Source organism: Cornus florida, unplaced genomic scaffold (assembly GCF_030987335.1).
Source record: "Cornus florida cultivar Cherokee Brave unplaced genomic scaffold, ASM3098733v1 CherokeeBrave_3.0.0_Hap2_Chr08, whole genome shotgun sequence".
Taxonomy (NCBI): Eukaryota; Viridiplantae; Streptophyta; class Magnoliopsida; order Cornales; family Cornaceae; genus Cornus; species Cornus florida.
The window spans coordinates 38,695,022-38,722,324 of NW_026775578.1; the positions used below are offsets into that span (position 1 = coordinate 38,695,022).

Here is a 27,303-nt window from a genome sequence, read left to right on the forward strand (position 1 = left end):
AATAGCTGATTAAATTAAAATTTAAAAAATCATTACCCGAAGCAAATAGCATTCAAGAACAATCAGATGTGCCACAACAAATAAGACAAAAGAGCGATAAAATCACCAAAACTATATATATAATTTCAGCGTCATAAAAAGGAAGTTACTTCTTCTGCTGCCTAAAACGAACATTATTCCTATATTTATACATAATTACTTAATAGTATTATCTCTCAAAGATGAAATAGCCTTAGGTAACATATGTAAACTACTTTTTATAAATATTCTTTTTCATAAAAGACACTTTCTATAAATTAAAAAAATAAAACCTCCAATTTTTTACTTTATCTAATAATTTTACTTTAACCAAAATCTCTTCTACTAAAAAAGTGCTTCCTCTGGCAAGAGAATTTTCAAATTAAAATATATTCGAAAAGGAGACAAGCTTCTGAGTAGGTATTGAAACGACGCCGAATGCTTCACGCAGTACTGGTTCGTACCCATCCAAACAGCCTCGTATTTTTATTATGCGGAAGAACAAGACACTTCAGAGTTCACGCACTCCTAGAGAAAACCACTCCGCTTCTCTCTCCGACTCGATTTACAAGCATTTCAACTGTAAATCTGTCTGCGAAGAGCTTTGATTGATCAAAGTATAGCCGATTTGGTTTCGATTCGATTCGATTTACATTTCGTTTACCACTGTGATTCATGAATATATAGTTTCGATTTCAATCAATTTCTCTTGCAATATTGGGGTTGAAGATGAAGATACAAGACATCATCTTCTTAGCTTTTGTATTCTGTTTTGCTTCAATTGACAAATCCGTCTCTGTTCCGTCCAAAGAAACTCTCGGAATTCCTCCGAAAGGTTCATCTTTTCCTCTTTAACTACAATCTTCCAGCGAAATATATATATATATATATATATATACATACATACAGACACATATATATGCATATAGTATCTGATATTAATTGATATGTTACATGGATGACCCCAGATCAAAATTATTACAGAACAATATCTGGGTACATCAAATGCAGGGACGGATCCAAGAAATTCACCCCGGCTCAGCTCAATGACGATTTCTGTGACTGCCCCGATGGCACCGATGAACCAGGTCTACTCTCTCTCACACACAAACACATAAAATGATGAGCCGTTATATGCATAATAATTTTACCCTGTAATTGATAAATATGTGTGTATTTGTATAATTTTTTAGTCATAAAGACTAGTGGGTTTGGGGACTTGTAACTGTTTCGTGTGCGTTAATAGGGGAAATTTCGTATCTTGGCATACTGTTTGTTTGGTTGTTATGCTAGAAATGGAGTCCATATACGTTGACAAGATACTGTTGTTGTTTTGCAGGAACATCCGCGTGCCCTAATGGGAGATTCTATTGTCAGAATGCAGGGCATGCTCCAGTTGAAATATATTCTTCTAAGGTCAATGATGGTATCTGTGGTAAGAATCCCCTTTTGCTTGCAGTTTCTCTAACTTGCATTCTTTTGTGTGCTGTTTTTCTTTGATAAATTTAGCTGATATGTATTGATACAACCTGCTGAAGAAAATAACATTGAGAATGTATATAATTCGGCTTCCTATTTTTTTGCTGGTGTATCTGAATATCAAATGGGATTTTTCAATTGCCGTTACGTATGACCTTGAAAATGAATTTAAACTGGTCTGCTCATCTGGCGGCTCCTTTATTAACATTATGGCCCAAATTGGTGAAGAGTCACTTTGGTCGTTGTAAGTTCAGGGAGAATGAGAAAGGACTATTTACTGCTGTTTTCCCTCCCCTTCTTTTGATTACAGACTATGTTACATGGACTTCTTTTAAATATATCTGAAGTAACCGTGTCCCACAAGTAAATTTGCTCATGTTGAACACTTGTAATTTGTGTTAGTTAAAACATCAGTTTACTCATTTAAAAAATGAATATTTATCTGCGTCCTCGTGTGCTTTGCCCCAGTGTACTTGGTTTTCAGGATTTGTAGGTCATACAGCTACACCCAATGCATTTGCCCAAGTCCGTGTAACATAGGTTCCAAGATTTTATGTAATTTATGAATGGAAAAATCTATCAAGAGTGCATTCTCACCATGAGCACTCTTTTGCATCCGTTGGACTCGAGACTTTTGATCTATATGAATTATCAAGATGCTGCTGTCATGCACCCTTTGTTCAAGTTATTTCATGATTGATTGTTAGTATAATAATGACTCGACTCGAGAAGTAGATAGATGTCTACGGTATATGAACAACTGTGCCTGAAATAGGATTGTCAACATGACATTGCATGTGGTCACATTAGGTCCATGATCTGGTTTTATATTGTTTTAATCCTTCGACTTGTGACTCGTGGTCTTGATACTTGATAGTAAAACACGTTTATTTATGTGTTACATTTTGTTCGTTTGTTTTTATATTTTTATCCAGAAGTAACTAATAGTAATTAATTTTGAACCGTCCATGTTGAGCAGATTGCTGTGATGGGAGTGATGAGTATGATGGTAAAGTGAAATGCCCAAATACTTGCTGGGAGGCTGGAAAAGTTGCTAGAGATAAGTTGAAGAAAAAGATTGCAACATTTCAGGAAGGGGTCACTTTGCGAAAGCAGGAAGTTGAAAAAGCAAAACTAGCGGTAGCCAAAGATGAATCAGAATTGTCAAAGTTGAAAAATGAGGAGAAAGTACTTAAAGGGCTTGTTCAACAGCTTAAGGGTATATATATATGTATATATATATCAATTCAGTTCCCTATTATCCACTGTCTGGGATTGCGTGTACCTTTTCTACTTTAATATGCACTAGTTAATTCCAAATTCAATAAAGTTTACAGAACCTGTGCTCGCTGCTCGGTAAGGATGGAAAATCTGAAAGTGCAATTGAATGAATACCTAAACTAATAGAGGGGGGAACTACCCAAGAGAGATGACACTTAATCATCATCAAATGTAGTTGCCCTTAATGCCCGATTTGTGGAACCATATATCAATTCCCATTCGGTAAATACATGCATGTCTAAGGCACATCTACCTGAGGAATCTAAACTTTCTTGTAACTGGTCAACTAAGTGCTGTACAAGAACCTCAGTTCTTACTGGAAAAGTGAATCGTCTTAGAGATTGGAGCAGGTGAATTTGCCAGATGATCTCCCTGAGTTGTGAGGTTTCAAGGAACTTCCTTTAAAAATTCAATTTTCTTTTAAACTAGGATTTTGAAACGCTGTTTCCTTGCAGTCATTTAGAAAGCCCTTCCCTTTCGCCACTTATCTAATTGTCTCATACTGTAATCCTTTTTGGATGGGGTCAATATCCATGTAAGCTTGAAACATTGCAGTTTACCTCTTCCGCCTTTGAGGCTGAATGTTCTTCTTGTTGCGGAAGTTTAAAGTTATGATGGAGTTGTGGTATTTAAAAGTAAATTTATACATAAAAAAATTCCAGTATCCTAAATTCGATTAGGCTAAAATCTTTCGGGATGGTGTTCGAATATGAGTGCTGATAACAAATAGAGCTTCTTCTTCTTCTTTTTTCGTTTTTTTTTTAAGGCCTTTTTTTGTTTGAAAAGCTTTAAACATGTTGCTACCTTGAAAGATTACATTGTTATGTCATCAGATAACATTTAACTTAGTTTCCATTCAAACCACAACACCCCCCCCCCCCCCCCCCCCCCCCCCCCCCCGCTCTATCGGTTGGGTTGGGGTATAAAAACTCTTACATAGTCTACTCTTGACTGTTTTGGTGTTTTTCCTTTTCTTTTACGTAGTTCCTATTTGGGAATTCCTTTTTGTGGTGCAACTGGTATTAGTCTGGTGCTGGTTTGAGGCATTGGTGTTTTTCACGGCTATCTTTTTTCCATAGTTCTGGTGGAAAAAAAGATTCTTCTTATGCACTGTATGATGTTTGGCCTCTTCTAGGTTTATTTGGGAGGAAAGAAACACAGAAGAGATTGTACTAGAGTTTGAGTTTTGGAATGTTGTCAAAGATCAAATTTTTTCTCGACTACTCTAGTTAGGTCTTACTTTCATGGTTTCTTTTTCCAATATTCATCTAATCTTGAGTCTTGATTATAATGAACTAGATCGATGTTCTTTTTCTCAACCAAGAAGCTCTTAGTTTGCCCATTTTTTGGAGTTCTCTAGTGAATATTTGGTTAATTTTTAGCTTTATGGGTTCTATTTAAGCAACCTAGTCAGTGTAGGGTTGGTCATCTTTTTTTTTTTTGGTAAGTAATAATGAAATAAAAAGGCGTTTAAAAGGGGAACGCGTCCCTTATACAATAGTGGAACCAGGGCTAAGGCCCCAAAGAATCCAAGAAAATAATTAAATCATCAGAAAAGGAGCAAGAACTCCTTTTTACATAATTGAAGAAAGAACGAAGAATATAAAGTTTCAGCGTTGCTGTAGACGACTCCTTCCCTTCGAACATTCTATTATTTCTCTCCTTCCAGATGCACCACCAAACGCAATATGGGACAATTCTCCAGTAATCGCGTATATCCTTTCTCACACGACATCCTCTCCAAACATGAATCAAATTCTTAGTAGAACGTGGCATTACCCAACGCATGCCGAACAAGCCAAGAATAAGATTCTAACAGTCGTGTGCCACAGGGCAATGCATAAGGAGGTGATTAACTGATTCCCCGTCTTTCTTGGATAGGCAACACCAATTAACAAAACAATTGCCCCTCTTCCTCAAATTATCAATCGTCAGTATTTTATTCCATACAACGGTCCATATAAAGAAAGCCACCCTAGTTGGAGCCATGGAACGCCAAATGGTCTTCCACGGGAAGTCACGGTTATCAAAATAAGACAGACATAAGAACAAAGATCTTGCTTCGAAACGACCGTGGGAAGAGGGAACCCATATCAAATCATCGTGACCTCTGCTAACTCCCTTTTGCCGATACAATTGATCCGGAAAAACACATACCTCGTTCAACTCCCAATCCTGAAATGAACGCCGAAAATGCATATCCCACGTAATCCCACTACTATCAAGCCGATAACAGTTAGCTACGTAGGCGTGTTTATCAACTGCAATACTATATAATCTAGGAAATGTGCGAGATAATGGCTGTTCACCACACCAAAGGTCTTCCCAAAAATGAACGTGGCTGCCATCATGAACTTTGAATCTAATATGAGCTGGAAAAACATCCCATCCCTTTTGAATGGATTTCCACACCCCGACTCCTCCCACAAGAGAAACCGGACGGGTAGACCAGCCAGCCGCTAACCTCTTCCCCAATCCGACATGAGACTAATCTTCGCCAAGGATGATGTCTTTCCCTCCCGAATCTCAACAACCATTTACCCAGGAGAGCTTGATTAAAAGGAACCAATCGTCTAATACCAAGACCACCCAACTTCACGGGCTTGCAAACTTGCTCCCATCTGACAAAGTGATACTTAAACTCGTCACCCCTTCCGCCCCATAGGAAATCCCTTTGAATTTTTTCAATCCTATTAGCAACGGAGCATGGAATTTGGAACATAGATAGAACATAAGTGGGGAGGCTCGATAAAGTACTCTTAATAAGAGTAACTTTACCCCCCTTAGGCAAGTATTGCTTGTTCCATCCTGCCAATCTCGTCGCATGCCTGTCAATCACTGAATCCCAACTCCCCACTCTCTTTGAAGAGACCCCTAAGGGCAAACCCAAATAAGGAATAGGAAAAGAGCTCACCCAGCACGCAGCTAAAGAAGAAATTTCCTAAACATTCCCTACCGGGACAAGCACACTCTTAGCCATGTTTACCTTTAGCCCAGAAACCGCCTGAAAACAAGCCAGGATGCACCTCAAATATCGAAGTTGAGACACATCAGCATCACAAAAAACCAGGTTAATGTCTGCAAAAAGTAAATGGGAGATCTCCACCTGATGGACTAGATCTCTACCCACCCTGAAGCCCTTAATAAGACTAATATCCTCTGCCCTGTGCATAAGTCTGCTTAAGCCCTCCATAACAATTAGAAAAAGGAAAGACGACAAAGGATCACCTTGTCTTAAACCCCGAGTACACCCAAAAAAGCTAGCGGGAGATCCATTCACAAGAATTGAAAACTTGACAGACGAAACACGTCTCAATCCACTTCCTCCATCTGCTCCCAAACCCTATTCTTTGTAACAAATAAAGTAGGAAGTTCCAGTTCACATGATCATACGCTTTCTCAATATCAAGTTTGCATAATACTCCAGGAACACTACTACACAATTTGGAGTCCACACATTCGCTTGCAATAAGAACTGAATCAAGAATTTGCTGACCTCCAACAAAAGCATTCTGGGAATCCGAGATAATCCCATCTATTACTTCCCTCATCTTTAGAGCAAGCACCTTCGCTATGAGTTTGTAAATACAGCCCACTAAGCTAATTGGATGAAAATCCTTAATGTCAGAAGCGCCTCCCTTCTTAGGAATAAGGGCAATAATGCCAATAAATGAAGCATTTAGCGACTTCTAAAAGACACCAGTAGAATGAAACTTCTGAAGTATACCCATCACCTCATTTCTCACTACCGCCCAACTTTCCAACAGAAAACGCACAGTAAACCCATCAGGCCCTGGAGCTTTGTCCCCATTACAACTTGACAAAGCCTTCAAAACTTCATCTTCAGTAAAAGGACTCTCAAGCCCATCTCTATCCAACTAAAAAATAGCCTAAAAAAGGAGACCGTTAAGTTTGGGTCTCCAAGCTAATGGCTCGGTGTAAAGCTTCTGATAAAAAGAAACGATCCCATTACGCACCTCTTCCTCCCTCCACAATTCCACATCTTCCACCCGAATTCGTCCTATATGATTACTCCTTCTGTGAGCCTTAGCTAGTCTGTGAAAGAATTTTGTGTTACGATCTCCTTCTTTTAGCCAAAGAGTTCGGGATTTTTGTCGCCACGAAATCTCCTCCATACAAGCAATCTCAGCAAGAACAGCCTAACAGGAAGCTCTCCTAGAACGTAAAGACTCCACATCCCCTCCCGCCTCCTCAAGACAATCAATCTCGGAAAATTCAGCAAGAACTCTATTCTTCCTCCATTCCAGATTCCCAAAAACATCATTGTTCCACTGCTTAAGATCGAATTTGAGAGCCCTTAACTTCGTTGTTAACGTGAAGCTGGGCGAACCTGAAACTATTACTCCCTCCCACCAAGATCTAACTTTCCTTTGGAAGTCCTTCGCTCTCAACCACATATTCTCAAATCAAAATGGGGATCTTCGAAAACACAAACCTCCACAATCCAAAACCAAAGGAACATGATCAGAAGTGACCCTTACTAAAACCGCCTGAACGACATCCGGGAATTTCTCTTCCCACTCCCCAGAAATTAGAAATCTGTCCAGTCTTGAAAGAGTGATTAGATCCTTGCCATTTGACCAGGTATAGGCTGCACCTTCCATTGGTAAATCAACAAGAAAATACTTATCAATAAAATCAAAAAACTAATCCAAATTTGAGGACCTCCTTCCCCGTAGAACTTTCTGATGGGGACCTGATAGAATTGAAGTCCCCACCCAAACACCAAGGGAGAGACCAGAATCCTTGAACATAGCAGAGCTCCTCCCAAAAAATAGTTCGCTCATTATCAACAATCGGTCCATATACTCCAGAAAAAACCGATTTGAAATTGTCCTCTTCCATCTTAAACTCACAAGACACAGAAAATCTCCCCATCCACACGTCCATTCTTGACAACCATCTACTATCCCATATGACTAAGATCCCACCCGAAGTACCTATGGCATTCAAGGCCTCCCGTTCCACAAACCTTCCTCCCCACAAACTCCTTACCACCCCGTCAAAAATGGATGCCAACTTGGTTTCTTGCAAACAAACAACCTGGGCCCCCCTTTCCTTAAAGTTACCTTTACCACCCTCCTCTTGTTCGGGTTGTTGAGACCACGAACATTCTATGTAATGATTCGTAGCTTCATTAAAAACCAGATAAAATTATCTCCCCTCCTCCCTTCCTTAAACTCTTACTTCTGGTCGTTCCCCTTTCCTTCACCACCCCTCTTCCCTTCATAATTGACAAAAGAGATGAGGTTCTTAACCTCCTGTGCCCCTTTCCAGGACGATAAGGGCCTCGTGTTCATGACTTCACTAGTCACTGCGACCTCCCTTCCTTCCACAATTGCTTGAAGGATGGATAATGTCTGGTCGTCATTACCCTCTGATGAGACTCCCAGCAGCTCACTAGTGACTCCAATATTATCAACTACCCAATCCTTTCCCATATCAGCAGCCTCTTCTTAACAGTCAGGTCACACAACAGCCAGTGGTTCCTCCACTAATATATCAGAATCATTCTCCAGCCAAGGGACAAGCTCATTAGAGCAAACCAGTTGGATAGACCCCAAGTCATCCATCTCCTCTTCAATAGCTCTTCCATTCTCATACGTAGTATCTGATTCTGTAGTGAAGTCGCCCATTCCAACGAATCTGATAGGCTCGTTCTCCTCAGCCCCTGCAAATGGCAAGCAGTTAAGGCCTTTCAAAGCTACACGTAATCGAAGCTCTTTGAACAGAGCCACATCCTCATCATTGGACAACTGAAAATGCAAGTCTCTCCCCATACAGACCGTAACCCCCTCAGACAAGTCCTTGACTGCACAGCCAGCTAGGTCCATTTGCCCTGAAATAACAGACTCGCAAACTTCCTTTTCTTCCGTATTCAACCCATGCACAACTTCAGGTCCAGAATGCGTAACAGGTAGCCCACCCCTCTTCTCCATTGCCGTCACAACTACATCACTCCTTAGCACCTCACAAGAAGGGGTAGAAGAAGAAGATGGAGCAGTAAAGGAGCTCCGAGGGTGTGAAACTGAGGACGTACCTGAGTTAGTAGAAGTTCACTTCTGCTTTTCTTTTCTAGACCATCTAAATCCATTACGATTTCTATGAGAATCCCGAGACGGAAATCTGGAAATTCTTCCCTTCGGCAGTGCAGTATCAGAAAAGGATGATGTTGATATGCCGGTGCAGCACTGAGAATGACGAAAAACCTTCTCGACAGATCTTACACCAGCCTCGGCAGCAGAGAGATTCATCCATCTCCTCTTCTCCGGCGAGTTCCATAAAGTTGCAGAGGTGTCTTTAAAATGACGACACTGCGGGTTGCTAAGTTCTGTAGAAATAGGTTGGCTGGGCTTGGTGTTGAGAACAGAAACTGAAATCACGACTTTCTAAGATGTTTGGCTAATGGTGCGGGAATCAGAACCCTCACTCGCCAGTGAGGGTTAATAATTAGTGAAGGATGATGGCAGCAACATGGTTAGAATTAGATGGTTTAATAAGGAAAATGTGGAACTGCATCAGTTAGGGTGCCATGAATAGGTGAAACTGCACAAGAATACAAGATAAGGGTACCACTGTTAGAAATTTCCCAAGTGATAGATTGTCAATGTATCAAATTAAATAAATGGAGTTTTACACTAATTCTTATTTTTTTTGTAAGATTTTACATAATTCCGTGTTTTATTTTTCATTTACCCTCCACCCCTCCAGCATTAGATTAGATACACTTTTTTAGTATACCTGCATGCAACATTAAACTGTATTACCTTTTTTTTTTTCTTCTGGTATAAAAGTTTGTCTATTTTCAAAGTCTCACATTTTCTCTTTCCCCAGATTATCATAATTTAATGGCCCAACATCGGCAAGATTTTCTTCTCCTTTTTTAGCTACTGTATTCATTTTTTATTTTTAAAAAGTTAGAAATATCAAAGCTGCTATTAACTTGACTGATATTTCCAACTATCCCCAAGAGGGAGGTGCAGGATTAAAGTCCCAAAATCCAATTGGGACATTGAGTGCATGTGTATTACTTTACAAAGAAAAAGTGCAGAAATTCTTATTGGCTATCTTCATTAAAATGATAACATGATGAAGCGTCAAAATCTTATTGGTTAATCCATAAACAGATCCTATATAAACACAACAGGTCGTGTGTACCAAATTCCTATTAATAAATACAAACGCATTGCAACTAATTCCCAAATTTCCTTGATCTTGAGACATATAATTTCACTATAAATGTGAACCATAATTCCAACACTAGTAATTAGTATTTAGATAACATAGTAGAAGTAAGTGGATCAATTAGTAAAACAATTCTAAAGAAAAATCGTTATTGATGATCCAAGACCATACATATAGATAGAAATGCTATTTATTAAATTGCCTACACAACAAATGGTCAAAATTGCTTATCATCTCTTATGAAGGTTAAAAAAAAAATGTTTTGGAATATACAGTTCTTGATACTGTAGAAAAATCAAAATAATTCTCTTGGCTAATTCCGTTACAGTTATTATAGTACTTGCAACTATTGATATGTAGAATTAAGGGACAACAGTTAAATGGTTGGTCTTGTAATACAAAGCTTACTTTAATTGACTGTCTTTTTGCTTCGCCTACCATGTAGAGCGCAAGGAACAGATAGAGAAAGCAGAGGAGAAAGAACGCTTGCAGAAAGAAAAAGAAGAGAAGGAGAAAAAAGAAGCTGCAGAAAGGAAAGAAAAAGAAGAGAAGGGAAAAGAGGAAGCTGACGAAGCTAATTTAGATAAAACTAAATCTGTGGGTGAAGCTGACAGTCAAGAAGGAAAATTAACAGAACGTACAAATGATGACAAAATTGAACAACTGGAGAAATCTCTTTCACATCAGGTTGGTCTGATTCTTGTTTAGTATTGATGCTTAAATTTAGCAACACGTACATATTTATGCAAACAAATTTTTATGTACATCTTCAAAAGCGATATGTGGCAGGATCAAATTGTACAAGATATGAGACAGTAACTCTTTCTACAATTCGTCTTTTTATGACATTCATCATTGGATTGGATGTTCCTCTCATGCTTGCCATTTCTGCCAAATGTCAAGATATGAGAAGGACCCACTCTTCGTGGACACTTCCTAACCAGTTTCTGAGGAAGAGGGAGGCCTTTAGTTCCTCGAGAAAGCTACACATTGTCACATTTCCCCATGATCTAAGCCCTCCTATCTTCCCCCGTCTCTCTTCGGTCTCGATACGTTAAATGTGTCGGTCGACGATGTCTGAATTACATTTAAGTCATTAAATGTGTCACCACTATTACCTGTATGTAATGATGGCTCGTTTGGCATAGTCTACACGTGGACCTTTGAATCCTCACCATACCTGACAGCCCTTACCTATGAGTTACCCAATCCTCCGCCACTATATGAAGGAGGCTAGATTTCATCAGACAGGGTTAATCGACCAATTCACCAACCAGTGCACCAACCAAAGCTGGGCATCATTAAGACACCTCCATTTCCCAAAACCCCTATGGCCTTGCTTTACTTATTGAGGAATATCTCAGGAAACTATTAATCTACTGCCACGTCCCACTTCCTTTGGGTTTGCCTGGCGTCCCACTTGGGCTGATCTACCTTGGTTGCTTTTCCTACATCACTTAGAATCCATATAGATAATATTAAAATGTTTTAATATTATATATATATGTATGTATAGTAATACACTATAATTTTTTATAAAAAGAAAAATAAGACTTTTTCTTTTAATAATGCAAGAAATGATAAATCTTTCTAAGAAGAGGCAAATCCCCACTAAGACAAAATTTGAGAAGTTCTATAATCAAATGCTAAACAAATCCAACATCCACTAAAACCATAAACAAGCTTTAGAAAGAATTTAAATGACCCCTTATAGGACCTAATGAAGATGCCCCTTGTTTAGTTTGTAACTTTGCTTTCTTGTGGATAGATTTAGGTATTCATCTACTGCATCTAAGGTTAAAGACTTGTCAAAACTCTCTCTCATTAGGTTATTGTATTGGCACATGGCAGTAGACTAATATCTAACCCGACCCACGGACATGTTAGAATTACCATTAGTCAAACATTAATGCTATTCCTGGGGTAGATGCTTCCATGATACCATCAGAAGAGCTTGAAAACCAATTGATATATTACCAGAGGATACGGTATCCTCTTTGTGATCCCTTATGATTCTTCTAATTCCTAGTTCTCCGGAATTACCAATAGAAAAGCCATCATAGTTTAGCTTAATCTAGCTTTTGAAGCACCAAGGACCATATCTCATCTGTCCTTAACTAGGGTTTGTTAGTTTCTTCCATATTTAATTGTGGCATGTTTTTATGGTCAACGGATGGATGGGTTGGTCATAAGATGACAATATGGAAAGCCTCTCTCTTAGCTTCATCTGGAATGTTTGGAAGGAATGTAATACAATAACCTTTGAGAATATTAAATTAAATTAAATGCATAAAATGAGTAATTATTTTGTAGTGTAGAATAACACACGGAAAAAAAATTGTTTCGTTAATTTTGTAGAGTCTGTCCCCTGTTGCATTTTAAAACTTTTATTTTTGTATGGCTTGTACAAATGAAGTGTTCCTTCTTTGTAAAGGTTGCTCACCTGTCACCCAATTTTCTTATTTGAGCAGGGGAAAAGAATAGAAATAAAAATACGCATACAAGTCTTTATCTTGCATCCCTCTTATGGATACCTCCTCTCTGAAACAAAATGTATCAGATACCCTTGTCAGTGAGATTATCATTTGAGCCTTGTAAATGAACTTTTTTTAACGGCCCTGATCCTTGCCAACGAGAAACAAAAGCATCACTATCAATTTGATAAACCCGGTAAACATGTCCTTCCAAAGTTATAGAATCATGAAGAAGCATTGGCATGACATCTAGAAGTGAGGTTGCGGTTGAGGGTTTTATTTCTATCACTAACAATTAGAAAAATATGCCCAAAACAATATTGTTCACTAAATGGGAATAGAGAAGCAATTTAGAAATGTTTGGATAGAAAAATTCGATCTCTACAATTTGGGTGGTAAGACGCCAACCTTTGAAAAAATCTATTGTTAGAAGAATGATGAATCACAATCTGGCTGAAGCCCAACTTACCTGTGAACAAGTGATAGAGAACAGTGGCAGCAACCTGTTAAAGTGTATAAAAGGCGTGGGAAAGAGGGTTCTAAGGCTCAAGCCTTAATTTGGCACATGTTAGATGAAGTGGCGTCCACTAGGAGTCTTGCATAATTAGGGGGTTTGGTCAAATTACATAGTTATGGTAAATTGCATCAATTATGGTGAAATTGCATGGTTATGATAAATTGCATATTATGGTAAATTGCACGAGTCAAGTTTTTGTTACTTTTATTATGCTTAGAGTCAACCTATTGATTACCTGAATTATGGGGAAATCCAAGGGTCATGAATTATTATAAAGGGTCAAGTGCAGAATACACCCTTAGTATGCTTACAGTGCGTATCACACTCATCACGTGCAAAAAATACCCCTAAAGTTTCAATTTGGGCAAATAGGTTCCTTCTGGCAAATTTAAGGTAGAGTTTACCCAAATTGCCCTTATATACACATTTTACATATTATTTAAACATACATATTTTGTGAAATGACGAAAATTGACACAAAGCGAAACGACATCGTTTAGTATATGAGGGGTGTGATTCGTACTCTAAGCATACTATAGGAGTGTTTTCTACACTTTATCCTAAAAATTATTGTTGTTTTGAATTTGAACACCCATTTTTTGCTATGTAAACAATTATATATATATACTTATCAAATATATATATATATATATATATATATATATATATATATATATATATATATAATGAATAAGTATCTTTAATTTAATTTTTTTATTATATATTTAATGAAAAATGATAAACATGTTAAATTTTTATTGGGAATATTTTTTTCTTTTTTATAATTATAAAAAAAAAAAACTTAGGTTTTCATTCCATGTGATATAATCTCCATTAACTCGACAACTGTGAGAATAAATAATTTTTTTGAGATGTTTTTTTTTTTTTTAATCTCTATCTGACAAGTAAAATAAATACATATATTAGAAATTTCTAATTTATGAGTGGCATTAAGTCCTAGGAAATGTTTAACTCTCGACTCAAAGAGAGATAATAAATTGTTAGGGGAAATATATAGAAAGAAATTTTTTATTATTTTTTTTGGAAAGTTGAGAGAAAAATCCTTAAAAGTAGGTTAAATGTGCACATAACACCCCTATACTATGAGATTATTAGCATACTAACCCTCTTGGGCATTTTCGGAAAAACGGGCATTACAACATTACTTTATGTCAGATTTCTATTTGAGGGGTGTTTCCGCACAATGTTGAAAGAATAAAGGGGTTAGCACACTTTTTCAAATAGGGGTGAAAGTGCAACATGGAATATACATAAGGGGTGTTTTCTGCATTTGACCCTATTATAAAAGGATAATATGCCAAATTGGTGGGAGAGTGAAGGCATGAATAAAATATCTTATGAAATTTCTTGGTGAGTGATTCATAAGATATGAGGGTTTCAGGCCGGCCTCCCTAGGTGTAATGCCTAAACCCCTTTGTGTGATTCCAACCTTCTTCTCTACTAACACATCTTGAACCATAGCTTTGTTTATCTGAATTTCCAGCCCAAACTCTTATTTGTTTTCAACTATTTGAGGCTGCTTATGTCCTACATCAACAAGTGTGTGATATATATATTTATTAAATTATGTTGGCCTTGAATTTAGAAATGGTATCCTGATTTTAAGATGGGCATATCCTCGTCCAGGCCTGTAAATAGTTCAACTCCCGATTTTAAGATCTTAGGCCCAGGCTTGTAAACAGTTCTGCGTCAATTTCTTAAGTTTTAAGATTGGTATCTCTGCATCCTTAAAAGTGTACGGGGATGTGTTTTGCTCCTAGATAGTTGTGGCATAAGACTTGAGGCAAAAGGTGATGCAGTCCACTTGAATTGCAGCATGTTTATCATTAGTTTTCCAACATTACACAACCTCATTAATTTGAATCAAGAGCCTACTTTATGTAGAAATAAAGCAATGATTTTTTAACCTTGATGGTGGGAGTTTATAAGGCCTTTTTCTTATAAAGGTTGAGAATCAGGACTGTTGATTTTGTTTTAATAAATGTTACTTAAAAAAAAAGGAATGTACTTTAAACTATTATAGAATTAACATGATGGTTGCAATTTCTCATTTTGAATGAAGTGAAATCCGAATCTATTAATTTTCACATTCTATTTGTCACTCTGTTGCCTTTAGATGAGAGTAGACACTCTTGTTGTGTAACTTATTAACTTCATCACATTCTATGAAATGTTCCGTGTAATAGTGTTTCTTTCTATGTGAACATTTGGCGTTTGTGAGGATGATTGTTACGAATTTAACGCCTTTCTGCTTATTACTCTTCAACAAATGTGTCAATGACTAGATGCATTCCTAAATACCTGTAATGCCTATGTTACTGTGACCACTCAATACTATAACCTCTATCCTGTTGTATTGCAAATACTTGCCCCTTTTTCAGTTCTCTCATTTACAGCCTTCTGATAGGACGTGGCACAAGAAGACGGAAATTCAGTAGGTGAAACTGCGCACATTGATACTTCTGAAAATGAACTCACTCCAAAGAATGGAGTGGAACAGGGAAATGAGGATTCTGGCAATGTATGTTTTTCTTCCAGTAACAACATTCACTGAACTGGTCATTTCCTTACCTTAGACATTAGATCTTGACATGTTTTTGGATCCATATTTCTATCATGATACAGCAAGCTGCAAAGAAAGAGGAAGAGTCTCCTGTTGCATATGAAACTGGTGTTGACACTGGAATTGAGGTACCTCCTGATTATTCCATTAAATTGGTACTTCGTTTTTCTACGTAGCTGTATTCTGTTTGACTCATGGTGTTATTCGATCACTTTATTGGTCGAATTGACCTGTGGTACAGTTCTGCCTTTTGAGAATGTTTTTAAACTAGTTACTTTATTTCTCTGCATAGTTCCATTCTGTTGTCACTGTGTCATTTGATCACTTTAATGATAATACGCCTTGTGGTAGAATTCTGAAAGGTAATCTTTCCACCTAAGTTTGTTTGACAACTTTTTTATGATCCTCAAAACATAAGTTGAAACTAGAAAGAAAATTTAGAGAATATTGCACATGAGCTGGTTCTATGGACCAAAGATGGTTAGTGCATTTAGTGGGTGTCGTAATTTCAATGCAGTCATGCATCACCTCGAGAACACCTGAAACAGTACTTGCTGTTGGGCCTCGTACTGCATCAGGTTGTGGGCAGGTGATAATCGTACGTGGCTCAATGTGCCTCAGCAGCATTTGGGTGCTCACCGAAGTTTAAACCTTACCCTTGTTATTTCTGAAGTAATGTCACATTATTCATACTGTGTTTACCAAATGAAATGAATCATATGAAAATTAGAAAAAAGAGTCATTATCCACAGTGGTTTCTGTGAATGAAATTTGTTTGTCTTTTTTTCTGAAATGAGATTGCAAGGAGAAGAATTATCAATTTGACATGTGATGGTTGAATCCTAAACAAACAAATTAGCCTGTGGTTCTTGAAATTGTTGAGTGGCAAAATTCACTAATTTCACTTGGTTTTTGTTTTTGACATAAATCAAAATATCTTCTCCATAAAAGCTCAATTGAGGCGTCGAACTTTATGGAGATTGTTAGGGAAAGAGAAAAGCTGTGAAGAAAGCGGAAAACTGTTGTAGTAAGACAACATCTGTATAACAATTCTAACACCTTAGTCAGCAAGGCCTTTCTTCTGGCTAGCTAATAAATGTAATTGTGCTAACTTCTATATTAGACTCAAAGTTTAGATAAACGTGCTTGCTTACAATTAATTAATGCCAAAAGTTGACTACATTCATGCTACTGACAGTGATTTACTGTGAGTGTGTGTCTTAGCTGCATAGTGTACTACAAGCACTTCACAAGGAACACATGGCATACTTGAGTTTTTGCCTCCACCATCTCCCCAAAATCAATATCTTCTCTCTTTTCCTTTGCAAAAACTTGCAAGAATGTTCTTTGTGCCAACATAGTAGTTTATATTAACATGTTCTCGATTTCACATTGCCAACCATGTGATTATGTTAAAAAAATGTGTTCTGGCATTCTTGAATTCAGGGTGGCATAATCTTTTGTTGGTTTCCAGAAATTTGAAAGTGCCATTATCCTTTTGCTTTTTCAGAAATTTTACACATTCACAATTCATAATCTTATCATGAAGATCTTCTACATCGGCAAAGTTATTGTTCTTTGGTTATTATTTTTTTGTTCACTGCCTATAGGTTAATAGTCAATGATGAATGCTGTTATTATATTCTAGTAATCTGCAACCCCACTTTTATTATTTACTTCAAAGAATACAAACAGTGATATTCTTGACAAGTATTTATAAGAAATGCTGAAGGGGCTGCAAACCAGTTACATGCGACACATACAAGAGTAATAAAAGGGAAGCTGGTCTAAACCTAAAGGATGATGCATGTCCTCTAAGTATATCAAAAAAGAGAAAAATAGGGAGTCTTTCCGTAAGAGCCAAAAATGCAAGGAAAGAAGGAATTCAGTAAAAAGATTCTTCAAGCTATGAATACAGCCCTCCTTCCTTTTAAACATTCTGCTATTCCTTTTTTCCCAGATGTTCTTAAGGAGACAGGAATATCCTTCCAAGACTCTGTGGAGGGAAATTTTCCCACCACTCACAAGACGTCACATGTCAATAAAAGGACCAGCTAAAATGTATTAGGTCAAGAGCCCAATACCCCACCAAGCAACTAAAGGCCCAGAAGGAAAACGCTGACCACCAAATCGGCCCGAACAGAAGAAAAAAGCCCAGCAAGCCCAACCCAAGGTCTTGGTCAACACAACTAGAAGTAACACTTGTCATAAAAATCACAAAGAATCAGGAAGGATTAATGCTCATATTCGAAACAGTCAATAACCGTTCCATGAAAATCTCCTTGTAAAGATATAAATAAAGGGGCGAGACCCAAATGAAAGGCGGAGTGCCATTTGCCCTTATTCTTCCCTAATCTTGTTATTCTTGTATTTTGTAAGCTGCTCTTCGGCTTTTAATTTCTTCTTTTTTCATTACTACAATCTTTGATTGAGTGTTCAGGTGTCCAAATCCTCGTATTGAATCTTAGTGTTCGGTTTGAGATTTTTTACACCTGCAGACTCCCTCTTACTCCAAGAGAGGTACGGATACATTCCAGCCCCTAGTTAATGACGGGATCGTATAGTGAAGACAGAGTGACATATAAATAGTTATGCACCACAATATGAATTTTAATATTCTTTTAGAGAGTAGTTTGAGGAAGGTAGAAGTTTGTTATTATTTTTGTTGCGTCTTCGTCTTCTATCATCATTATTATTACACCAACCCCTTTTATCTTTAGTTGTTCCTTAGATCATTTTATTTTCTTTGGTTATTTAATTTCACAGTATGAAATTTGACCGACAGTTAAGCACAGCACCTTAGTTGGATTTCTAATATTCATATTGAGAATTGTACGAGGGATGTGGGAATTGAAAATATATTCGTATTGTGCCTTGTTTCATAATCAAATATAATTCTTATTAAGTTAATATGAAAAATAATTTGTTACCTTGAGATACAGTATGTTCATTATATTCTATAATTTGAATTTATGACATTGTAGTAATTGATTTAGTGAATTGAATTGTATTGGAATGCAATTTGGATAGGTGTTAGATGTGTCCCATATCGCACCTGTTAGATGTGTCCCATATCGCACCTGGATGGGAAGTGAAATGGGTACATACGGGTGGGTATGCAACACTATCCAATAGCTTAAGCTTTTGGGTTAGAGGGTAAGCTCCCGATCCGTTACAGTTGGTATCAGAGCCAGATCCAGTCTTTGATCCGGTGTCATGCCAAGTGCCCGACCGGAAGTTGTTCGTGTCTACCCTCGGGTAGGTAGGGTGGTCCAATCGCAACAAGGGCGTTGCGAGTTCGGGTGGGAGAGAATGTTAGAGATAACCCACATCGGATCTGGATGGGAAGTGAAATGGGTATATGTGGGTGGATACGTAATACTACCCAATAGTTTAACCCTTTGGGTTGGAGGGCAAGCGCCTGACCCGTTACAATAATCCATGAACCCAATCATTATCCCCTTCCTCCTTTTTTTTTTTTTTTTTTGGGTTTCGGAAGCATGTGCAGCATCTAAAAAAAATACAAAAACACAGGTCAGGGTTGGGTTAAAAAATCAACTCAATTAAATTCAGGTTGAGCGTATCAGGCAACCAACCCCGTATTCTAACCTGACTATATATATATATATTACTACAAAACACAAATAGGTTACGGTGGATACCTTGTTTTTTCCCTTGCTAGTCGAATGTTTAATAAATCTTTTTTCATTTTTTAAATTTTATTATTATTTATTAATATATATGTAGGTTAGACAATTTACCTGATTTTTTCCAGCACAAACTCAACCTGAATTCAAAGATTTGAGCAAGGGTTGGAGATCGTTTGGGTCACACTTGGATTTCATACATTGTGTAATCCCTCAAGCCACCTAACCTGCTCAAGTTGCATCTCTAGAATTGTAAGAGGTAATAGGGGCGCCTCCATGATTTTTAAAAAAAAAAAAATTGATCTTATTCAGAGTATTTATACTTAAATATTGTAATTCTGTAAACATAATTTATAGAGCGAGCTCTGTTGATATTTTTGTAAATTAAGACATTCACCATATTTGGTCGATCCTTATTTACCCATGATACTTTTTCCATTTGCAAAGAATATTTCTCTTAGAATTTGAAAATTCCTGTTGGAGTTTTGCAATTCTTTTGGAATCTTAAACTATGACATGCTATTATTTACTTGGCATCCTTGTCTGAGTTGGTCACACATGGTTGCCTTCAACTTTTGTTGATGCAATAACTTATAACAGAAAAAGGAAAAATATATATATGTTGAGACGATGGGTTGCTCTATGTGGTTTTTTCAGGAAAAAGATGCATCTGAAAATACTGAATCTTTGTCGAAGGAAGAGCTGGGTCGTCTTGTTGCTTCTCGTTGGACAGGAGAAAATACAGGGCAGCAAACCAAGGAAGTTGGTGATGTAACAAGTGATAATGAGAACCATGAAGAGACACCAAAAGATGCCCATGATGACGGATACGAAAGCTATGAATCAGAAGCGGAGGATGATAGTCAAAGATATGATGAAGACGCAGAAGACCCGGTGGAGGATTTTGGGGACGAGGGTCATCGCGATTCTAGTTCTTCAGACAAATCTGAGTCAGATGATGAATGGGACTTGTCAGGTTTGCAACTGTTCTTCCAATGTCCCGCATGGAAGTTTGAATCTGTTTGTCATGCTTTGTTCTGCAGCTACAACTTACGTTTTTTTGCCTGATTAAGCTAGCCTAACTGCATGTTCAGATATCAGCACAAGAATCCCATCTTGGTTGGGGAAGATACAACAAACTGTGCGGAACGTTCTACAAGCTGTTAATCTGTTCAAGACTCCAGTGAATATATCCGGTACTAATTGAAATATTATGTTTCTTTCAGCACTTAAACCTTTGAATGGTTGTGTAAATGGATTGTCTTTTGCATTTGACTTGTTTAGAGGCTGCTCAAGTACGCAAGGAATATGACGAGTCCAGTTCAAAGCTGTCAAAGATAGAATCAAGAATATCAAGTTTAACTGAAAAGTTAAAACATGATTTTGGTAAGTTAATTCAAAGAAGTTACTTGTGGTTATATTTCAGTGTGATATATTTTCATACGAGGAGGTTATATAAATATTAGCTTGGTTGAACTCGAACTTTACATGCAGGACCAGAGAAGGAGTTCTATTCATTCTACAATAAGTGTTTCGAGAGCAAGCAAAACAAGTTACGGACTTACCGCTTACTTCTTACTTTGTCTCAATTTATACTTTCATGATACTACAAGTTTTCTCATTGTTTTTCTTTGACCAACGAAAAGTCTTGCTCCAGGTATGTTTACAAAATCTGCCCATTCAAACAAGCTTCCCAGGTGGAGGGCTATAGTACAACTCAGTTAGGGTAGGTACCTATTTCATTCAAGTGTTCTTATAGGTCCAGGTTGGATATGACCTTGGGTGCCATTACTGTACAAGCAATTAAAAGAGTTCTATGTTGTCGTGCATGTTTAGAAATGAGACAAGATTATCAATCCTATCCTAATGCATATGAACCCCTTGTGTTTTGCAATTTTATTTGATGTCAATTGAGTGACAACCAAGCGTGGTGGGTGCATTAATTGTTGCGTCAGGTCCTTTGCTGTAACTAACTTTCTCATTTTGGCTACTCCAGTCATTATCTTCTCTTCGTTTTCTGAATATAGGAGCTGGGAGAAATTTGAGGACTCATACAAAGTAATGCAATTTTCAAACGGTGATAAATGCTGGAATGGGCCTGACAGAAGTTTAAAGGTACTGGCAATCATCTTAATTTGTTGGGTTATTCATTGGTTTACTGTGATATTGTGGAATTCCTTATATCTCCAAATTCGCCTTTTCAACTGGCAGCCATATAATCTATTGAGATTTTTCCCAGTTAAGGGTTTCCTTGAAATGGTCAAACTAATATTATCCCAGTCAACTGATTCTGTTGGCGGCGATATTGTCAATGCATCTCTTTCTTTAGCCCTGCTTCAAAAGATTCATTCCTTTTTGTTTTGATTAGTTTAATTGAGTTCACCCAAGATTTAAAATCTCAAATGATCACGATGATGTGGACGTGAGGTGTGCTGGTTGTTAGGCTACAGGGAGCCTTGATTTTTATTTTTATTCTCTTTTTCTGGTCACACATATCCCATAATAGTAGTGATATGTATGTTTTATCCTAAAATCCCATGAAATTTGAATTTTTTTTATTTATAATTTTAAATAAGTTTGTTTTAATCCGTCTTGATGAATTTTATACTGTATTAGTTTGTTAGTCACAGTCGGGACAAAACGTAAACTAATTTGATCTCCTTACTACTTTTATGTCCATAAATGCACTTAAAAATGAAAAAATATCGAAGTGCAAATAAAACCATTGTCTCGATGTCACGTAAGGACAAGAAGGAAGGTAGTAGGATAGATAGATGTATAGCCGGAATGTGATTCCTTATTTTTCGCTTTTCCTTTACTACTAGGAGAGAAAGCATCGCCTGAATAATATTCATCAACTAATTTTTGTATACTAAATTCAAATACAAGATTGAGGCAGGAATTGTTAATTCTAAACTCTATTAGCAGAAAGTGAATCATCAAAATGAGTTTAAAAGTTGCAAATCAATATTAAAGCTATAAACACGAGTCTTTTAAGGATCTAAGATCAGATCTTGCAGATTTGTTGTTTTGGATGGTATATATTATGATGTGATGTTTTAAGAGAATCACAAAAAAAAAAGAGAGAGCTTAAAATGGGATTTAAAAATTCATGTCTCGACAAGGCGCGAAACCGTTATGGGCTGTTATGACCATTACAAGCTGTTACACCTATATGTTTTACTAATAATGATATATGGTGGTCTGTAAGTCGTAACTTGTTCAGGACCTTGCAATCCCATTACGTGATGATCATTATTTAAAAATCTTGAATTGTCTAATTTGTCTGATATGACAGAATGTGTGCAATTAACAGAGTTTGCTTAATGATACTAGTTGAAGGTCATGATTTTTCTCGTCTGTCCTAATCATGCAGGTCAAGTTAAGATGTGGGCTGAACAATGAACTTACTGATATAGATGAGCCAAGCCGTTGCGAGTAAGAAATTCCCCCCTCTCTCTCTCTCACGCACACACTGCAACTTGCATTCACTTGCCATCTAATTTTTATTATGTTATGGCAGATATGTAGGATTATTATCTACCCCAGCTCTTTGTCTGGAAGAAAGACTGAAGGTACTTGTTCTCATTCAATTTGCTGCTTCGACCTATTCTCTTCTGTGGTTGAATTGCTAAATTGGTGAATGATGTTATGTGATAGGAACTGCAAGTCAAATTAGACTTGATGAGCAGGGAACAACCTCAAGGTCACGATGAACTTTAAGCCGTTCTAGGTTCACATAGTTGAGTTAGTTGATTCATTTTCTTCGGAAGAATCATCAGTTTCATCTTTGAAAGATACCATCAAACTCAAGTCGACCTCGTTGCAGGTAGTATTTATGAACTGCAAGCAATATATGAAGCGACTGGGCTAATTATGTTTTTGTTGTGGAGCTCACTTCATTTAATGGTTTACATTCTTCTTGAAATGTTGAGTGAGGCTTAGGTATGAAAAAAGAGCTACTATTAGAAGAGGGGGTGAGTTGAGGCTTGGGATCACTTAAAACAGTGTTCGATAGAACTGATCTTGATAATGTTAATCTTCTTCTCTTTGAAATGAACTTGTAGAATGATATTTATTATCGGAACATTTTATGCACTTTTTGCCCCAACTGGACTTGAACCTAGACCTTCCACTTAAGAAGGTTGTAGAAGATACACCTCTAGACTACAACTTTGGTCCGAACAAATAATATTTCTCCCTTGTCTATGTTTGGGTTGTGCAATATTGCAATTTGATTGAGATTTTTTAGTTTTCTGAAGCAAGTTTCTGGAATGTTGGAAAATTTGTCTCCGCTGCGGAGGTATGACTGTATACATTTAATTTTTCCAGACGGGAGTCTTGTGCACTAGGCTAGCTGTTTTTTTATAGGTTATAATGATATCCTTTCTTTTAAGTAGTTATGCCCAAGTACATGGATTCCGAAATTCCAAACGCCTGTTAACGAATTATTCATGTTGGGTGATTCACACAAATGTAACTTGCAGGGAAAATATATATATATATATATATATATATTTACAAATAGTTTATAAGTTTCTTTCAGTACACGTTTTCATGCGGGTCTACTCATAAGAGGTTGTCACATGCTTATATATTTGTATTAAATATCACATTTAAATAAAAAATGTATTTAGTAGATCTATGAAGCAAATGTTGTAACGTTTTTTATGCGTTTGAAAAAAAAAAAGAAAAAAAAAATATTTAGTGAATCCATGATAAATTAGTTGGTAACAAGACAGCTCCATCATTAAATGCCTGTTTAGCATAAAATTCAATACAATGTTAATCATTTTGTATATTATTCTGTGTGTTTAATATTAGTTGTCCATCTTTGGTATTAGAAAATTTTAAAAGGATATGCAATTAATGTATTTTTTTCTTTAAAAATTATCAATTTGTCCTTTTAATTTTGAAAAACTTTTTAAAATTTAGGGTCAATGATGGAAATATAGCACTTATTTTACTTTGACTTTTTAAATTAGACAATTAATTTGTGATACCCAAAAAAAAGAAAGACAAAATGAACTACAAATATAGGACAGTGGCAATTTTTTTATTTTTTTATTTTTTTTTATTTTTTTTAAGGGAAAAATGATATACTCTTTATTAAATTTTTTATAATAATTTAGCAGGGGTTGTTTGTTTCTGGGTCATAATGTCAAATGTATATATATACATTGAGCGTGAATTGAGACGTTGAATTATGAGCTATAGTTTCGGTCAATTTATTTTTATAAGGATCAAAGATGGGTACTACGTTTCAAAAAGGGTGTGTTCCACGTGGTATTGTCCTTGTTTCCCGAAACCCCCCCATGTAGTAAACGTTTGTCAATTCGTTCTGTCAAAAATAAATAAATAAAAAATCAGCAATTGATATTAAAATACTCCATATTCTTCTAGAGAATATAAAAAGAGGAGGGTTAATAATAGCTTTGTTTTGAAGCTTGTTAAAATATTAATGTAGAGAACACGGGAACAAGTTGATACGGCATGTTCGGTCCGAGTCAATTCAACAAACCAAGTGGGAACAAAGGTATATTCTTTTCTTTTGGTGATGGAGAATTTGAAAAATGAGCGCACCTACTACGATTAAAATTGATTGACTTGGGAGGATTCCAAATCAATGGAGTCATCAAAATGGTTTTTAAATCTCAATCAATTATTCGTAATCAAACTATATATATATATATATATATATATATATAAGAATAGCTGTTATAATTAGTCATGTAAACTAGGGGTGATTAGATAATTTTCATCCGATTAGATTTTAATGCAATAATTAAATTAAAAGTGAGTATAATTATGTTTGCCATTGAGAGTTGAACACTACTCTCTCTGTATATATATATATAATCTTAGCTCTCATTTCTCAAGCAGCAAATAAAGAAAAAAAAAAATTAATTATACATGTTCCGAATTCGGAGGATGGGGACGGGGTGTTGTGTGAGTGGACATGTGACTCACACTATATGATATAATGTGATGAAGTTCACACTCTCACTTACATATTCCCTATATGTCATTCTTCAAATTCGAAGGACGGATCATTACTAATAAATCAAAATTATACTTCGATGGTAAAAGTTAGGTTTAAGTTAGATGTAATTCAGTTAGTAAGCTAATATGTAAAATTGAATAGGTTCAAACCGTTCTTATTCAGTTCAAATTAGGCCGTTGATAGATTCGGTTTGGTTTCAAATTTTTATTCTATTTTATTTATTTATTTTTTTTTTTCTCTAAACATTAAGATTTGTTTTCTACATTAAGAGCATGTGAGTGGGGGTGTTACTTTGACAATGAAACTCACCTTGACATTATGTGGTGAGATTCATACCCTCACTCACATATTCTCTATCTGGCATCATTCGAATTCAAAAGATGTATAAAGGAAAGTTATGTTTAGATTGTAAAACTTATGTTTAAGTAAGATTTAAAATCGAACCAGTTCAAACTGTTCTTATTCGGTTCAAATTGGGGCGTTGATAGATTTGGTTTGGTTTTTTTCTTTCTTTTCTTTTCTAAACATTAAGATTTGTTGAGCAATAATGCATTTTCTAAATGAGTAGGATGTGAGTGGGGGGTGTGAGCTCGACCACATAACATCACTCTGACATCATATGGTGTGGGACTCACATATTTACTCACATAATTTTCATTCGTCGTCTTCGAATTCTAAAGATATATTATTGTTTGTAACTTTAACATGTCTAAACACTGGTCTAGCGTCCTCTCGCTGTTTAGCAGTTGAAATGATTATTTTGCCCTTTTATTTTACCATCTTTCCAAATAATGTTTATAAATTCCATTAAGGAGAACTTGTCATTTCAACTCTTAAAATTGAAAAGGTTAAGGGTCAATAAAGATATATTACTGCTTGTAACTTTAAGGTATTTAAACATTGGTCTAGCGTTCTCCCATTATTTAGCAGTTGAAATGATTGTTTTGTCCTTCTATTTTACCCATCTTTCCAAATAATTTTTGTAAATTTCATTTGAGAGAACTTGTCATTTCAACTCTTAAAATTGAAGAGGTTTAGTGTCAATTTCAACTCCGTTGTAAAACAGTTAAAACCATCTTGATTTATCTACCACCATTCAAATAGATATGAAATGAAGACTCAATGTTATTGACTTGGTTGAGATTTCGAAGGTGTTGTGTTTTTTGCCCACAATTAACTGTACCAGAAAGGTAGATTTTGCGGTCCAAGTCAATGTCACATGAAATGAACATGGATACTTCCTTGTGGGAGATATTTTGAGAGTCTAAAAAGGCTTGCTAGGGCCCACTTGACATTTTACCATCTAGGATTATGACCCATTCTGCCCGCCGAACCCATTGTTTGAACACCATGAATTTTTATTGAGCCCCACCCAAATAAATGTGTTACCGAGGGTAATATATATATATATATATATATATATATATATATATATTCTAAGTTTTTTTTTACTTTTTAGGGTGTGCTTGAAAAATTGAAAATTCTTTGAAATTAGTTTTTTTTTTTAACCTGACAAATACAAAGACAGAAATAAAAAATATGACTCAAGGATGTCAACACAAATTTCAGAGAGAGCAATATACTTAATAATATGACTCTTAAAAGGCTTCGCTACTGTATAGGCAACCTCGCTGCCATGTTAACAAACATTACTAAGACGGGATGAAGAGAAATTCCGAAGCCCTAACTTGATATCATAGGAAATTACTTGAATATCCATTGGTTCGAATCAATTTCAGACAATGCCTCGATAACTATTAAAGAATCACATTCAAATCATACCTTACCAAATTTGCAATTCAAAGCCTAAAGATTGGTTAAAAAAAGGTTAATTTATTATAAATTAGTTGATTGGTCAAATAGAATTATAAAGTTCCATGATGTTAGATTGAGACTGGTTCAAAAAGGTGGTCTTCAAAATTAATCATTAAATAAAAAAATTGTTATGTGAGACGATTAAACTATAATTGAATCGACTTGAAAAAAAATTTCTTAAATGGATAAATTAAAGTTAAGGTTCAATTTGGAGTTGGATCGAATTCTCAAATCGGATTAAAACGACATGCTGCTTGGCTTATTTACAAATGATTTTA

At 36.2% G+C, this 27,303-nt stretch overlaps 1 protein-coding gene across 1 annotated transcript; it reads left to right on the forward strand.

The window, feature by feature from the left end:
- Positions 1–503: 503 nt before the first annotated feature.
- LOC132271371 (glucosidase 2 subunit beta) lies at positions 504–23,467 on the forward strand. The gene is made up of 16 exons (XM_059772721.1): positions 504–853; positions 987–1,106; positions 1,358–1,453; positions 2,477–2,716; positions 10,430–10,671; positions 15,404–15,517; positions 15,622–15,687; positions 19,864–20,182; positions 20,301–20,402; positions 20,491–20,592; positions 20,701–20,758; positions 20,864–20,932; positions 21,234–21,321; positions 22,583–22,644; positions 22,730–22,781; positions 22,867–23,467. The coding sequence occupies exons 1-16, from the start codon at positions 748–750 to the stop codon at positions 22,927–22,929; spliced, it is 1,899 nt and encodes a 632-aa protein (XP_059628704.1). The 5' UTR covers positions 504–747; the 3' UTR covers positions 22,930–23,467.
- Positions 23,468–27,303: the final 3,836 nt, after the last annotated feature.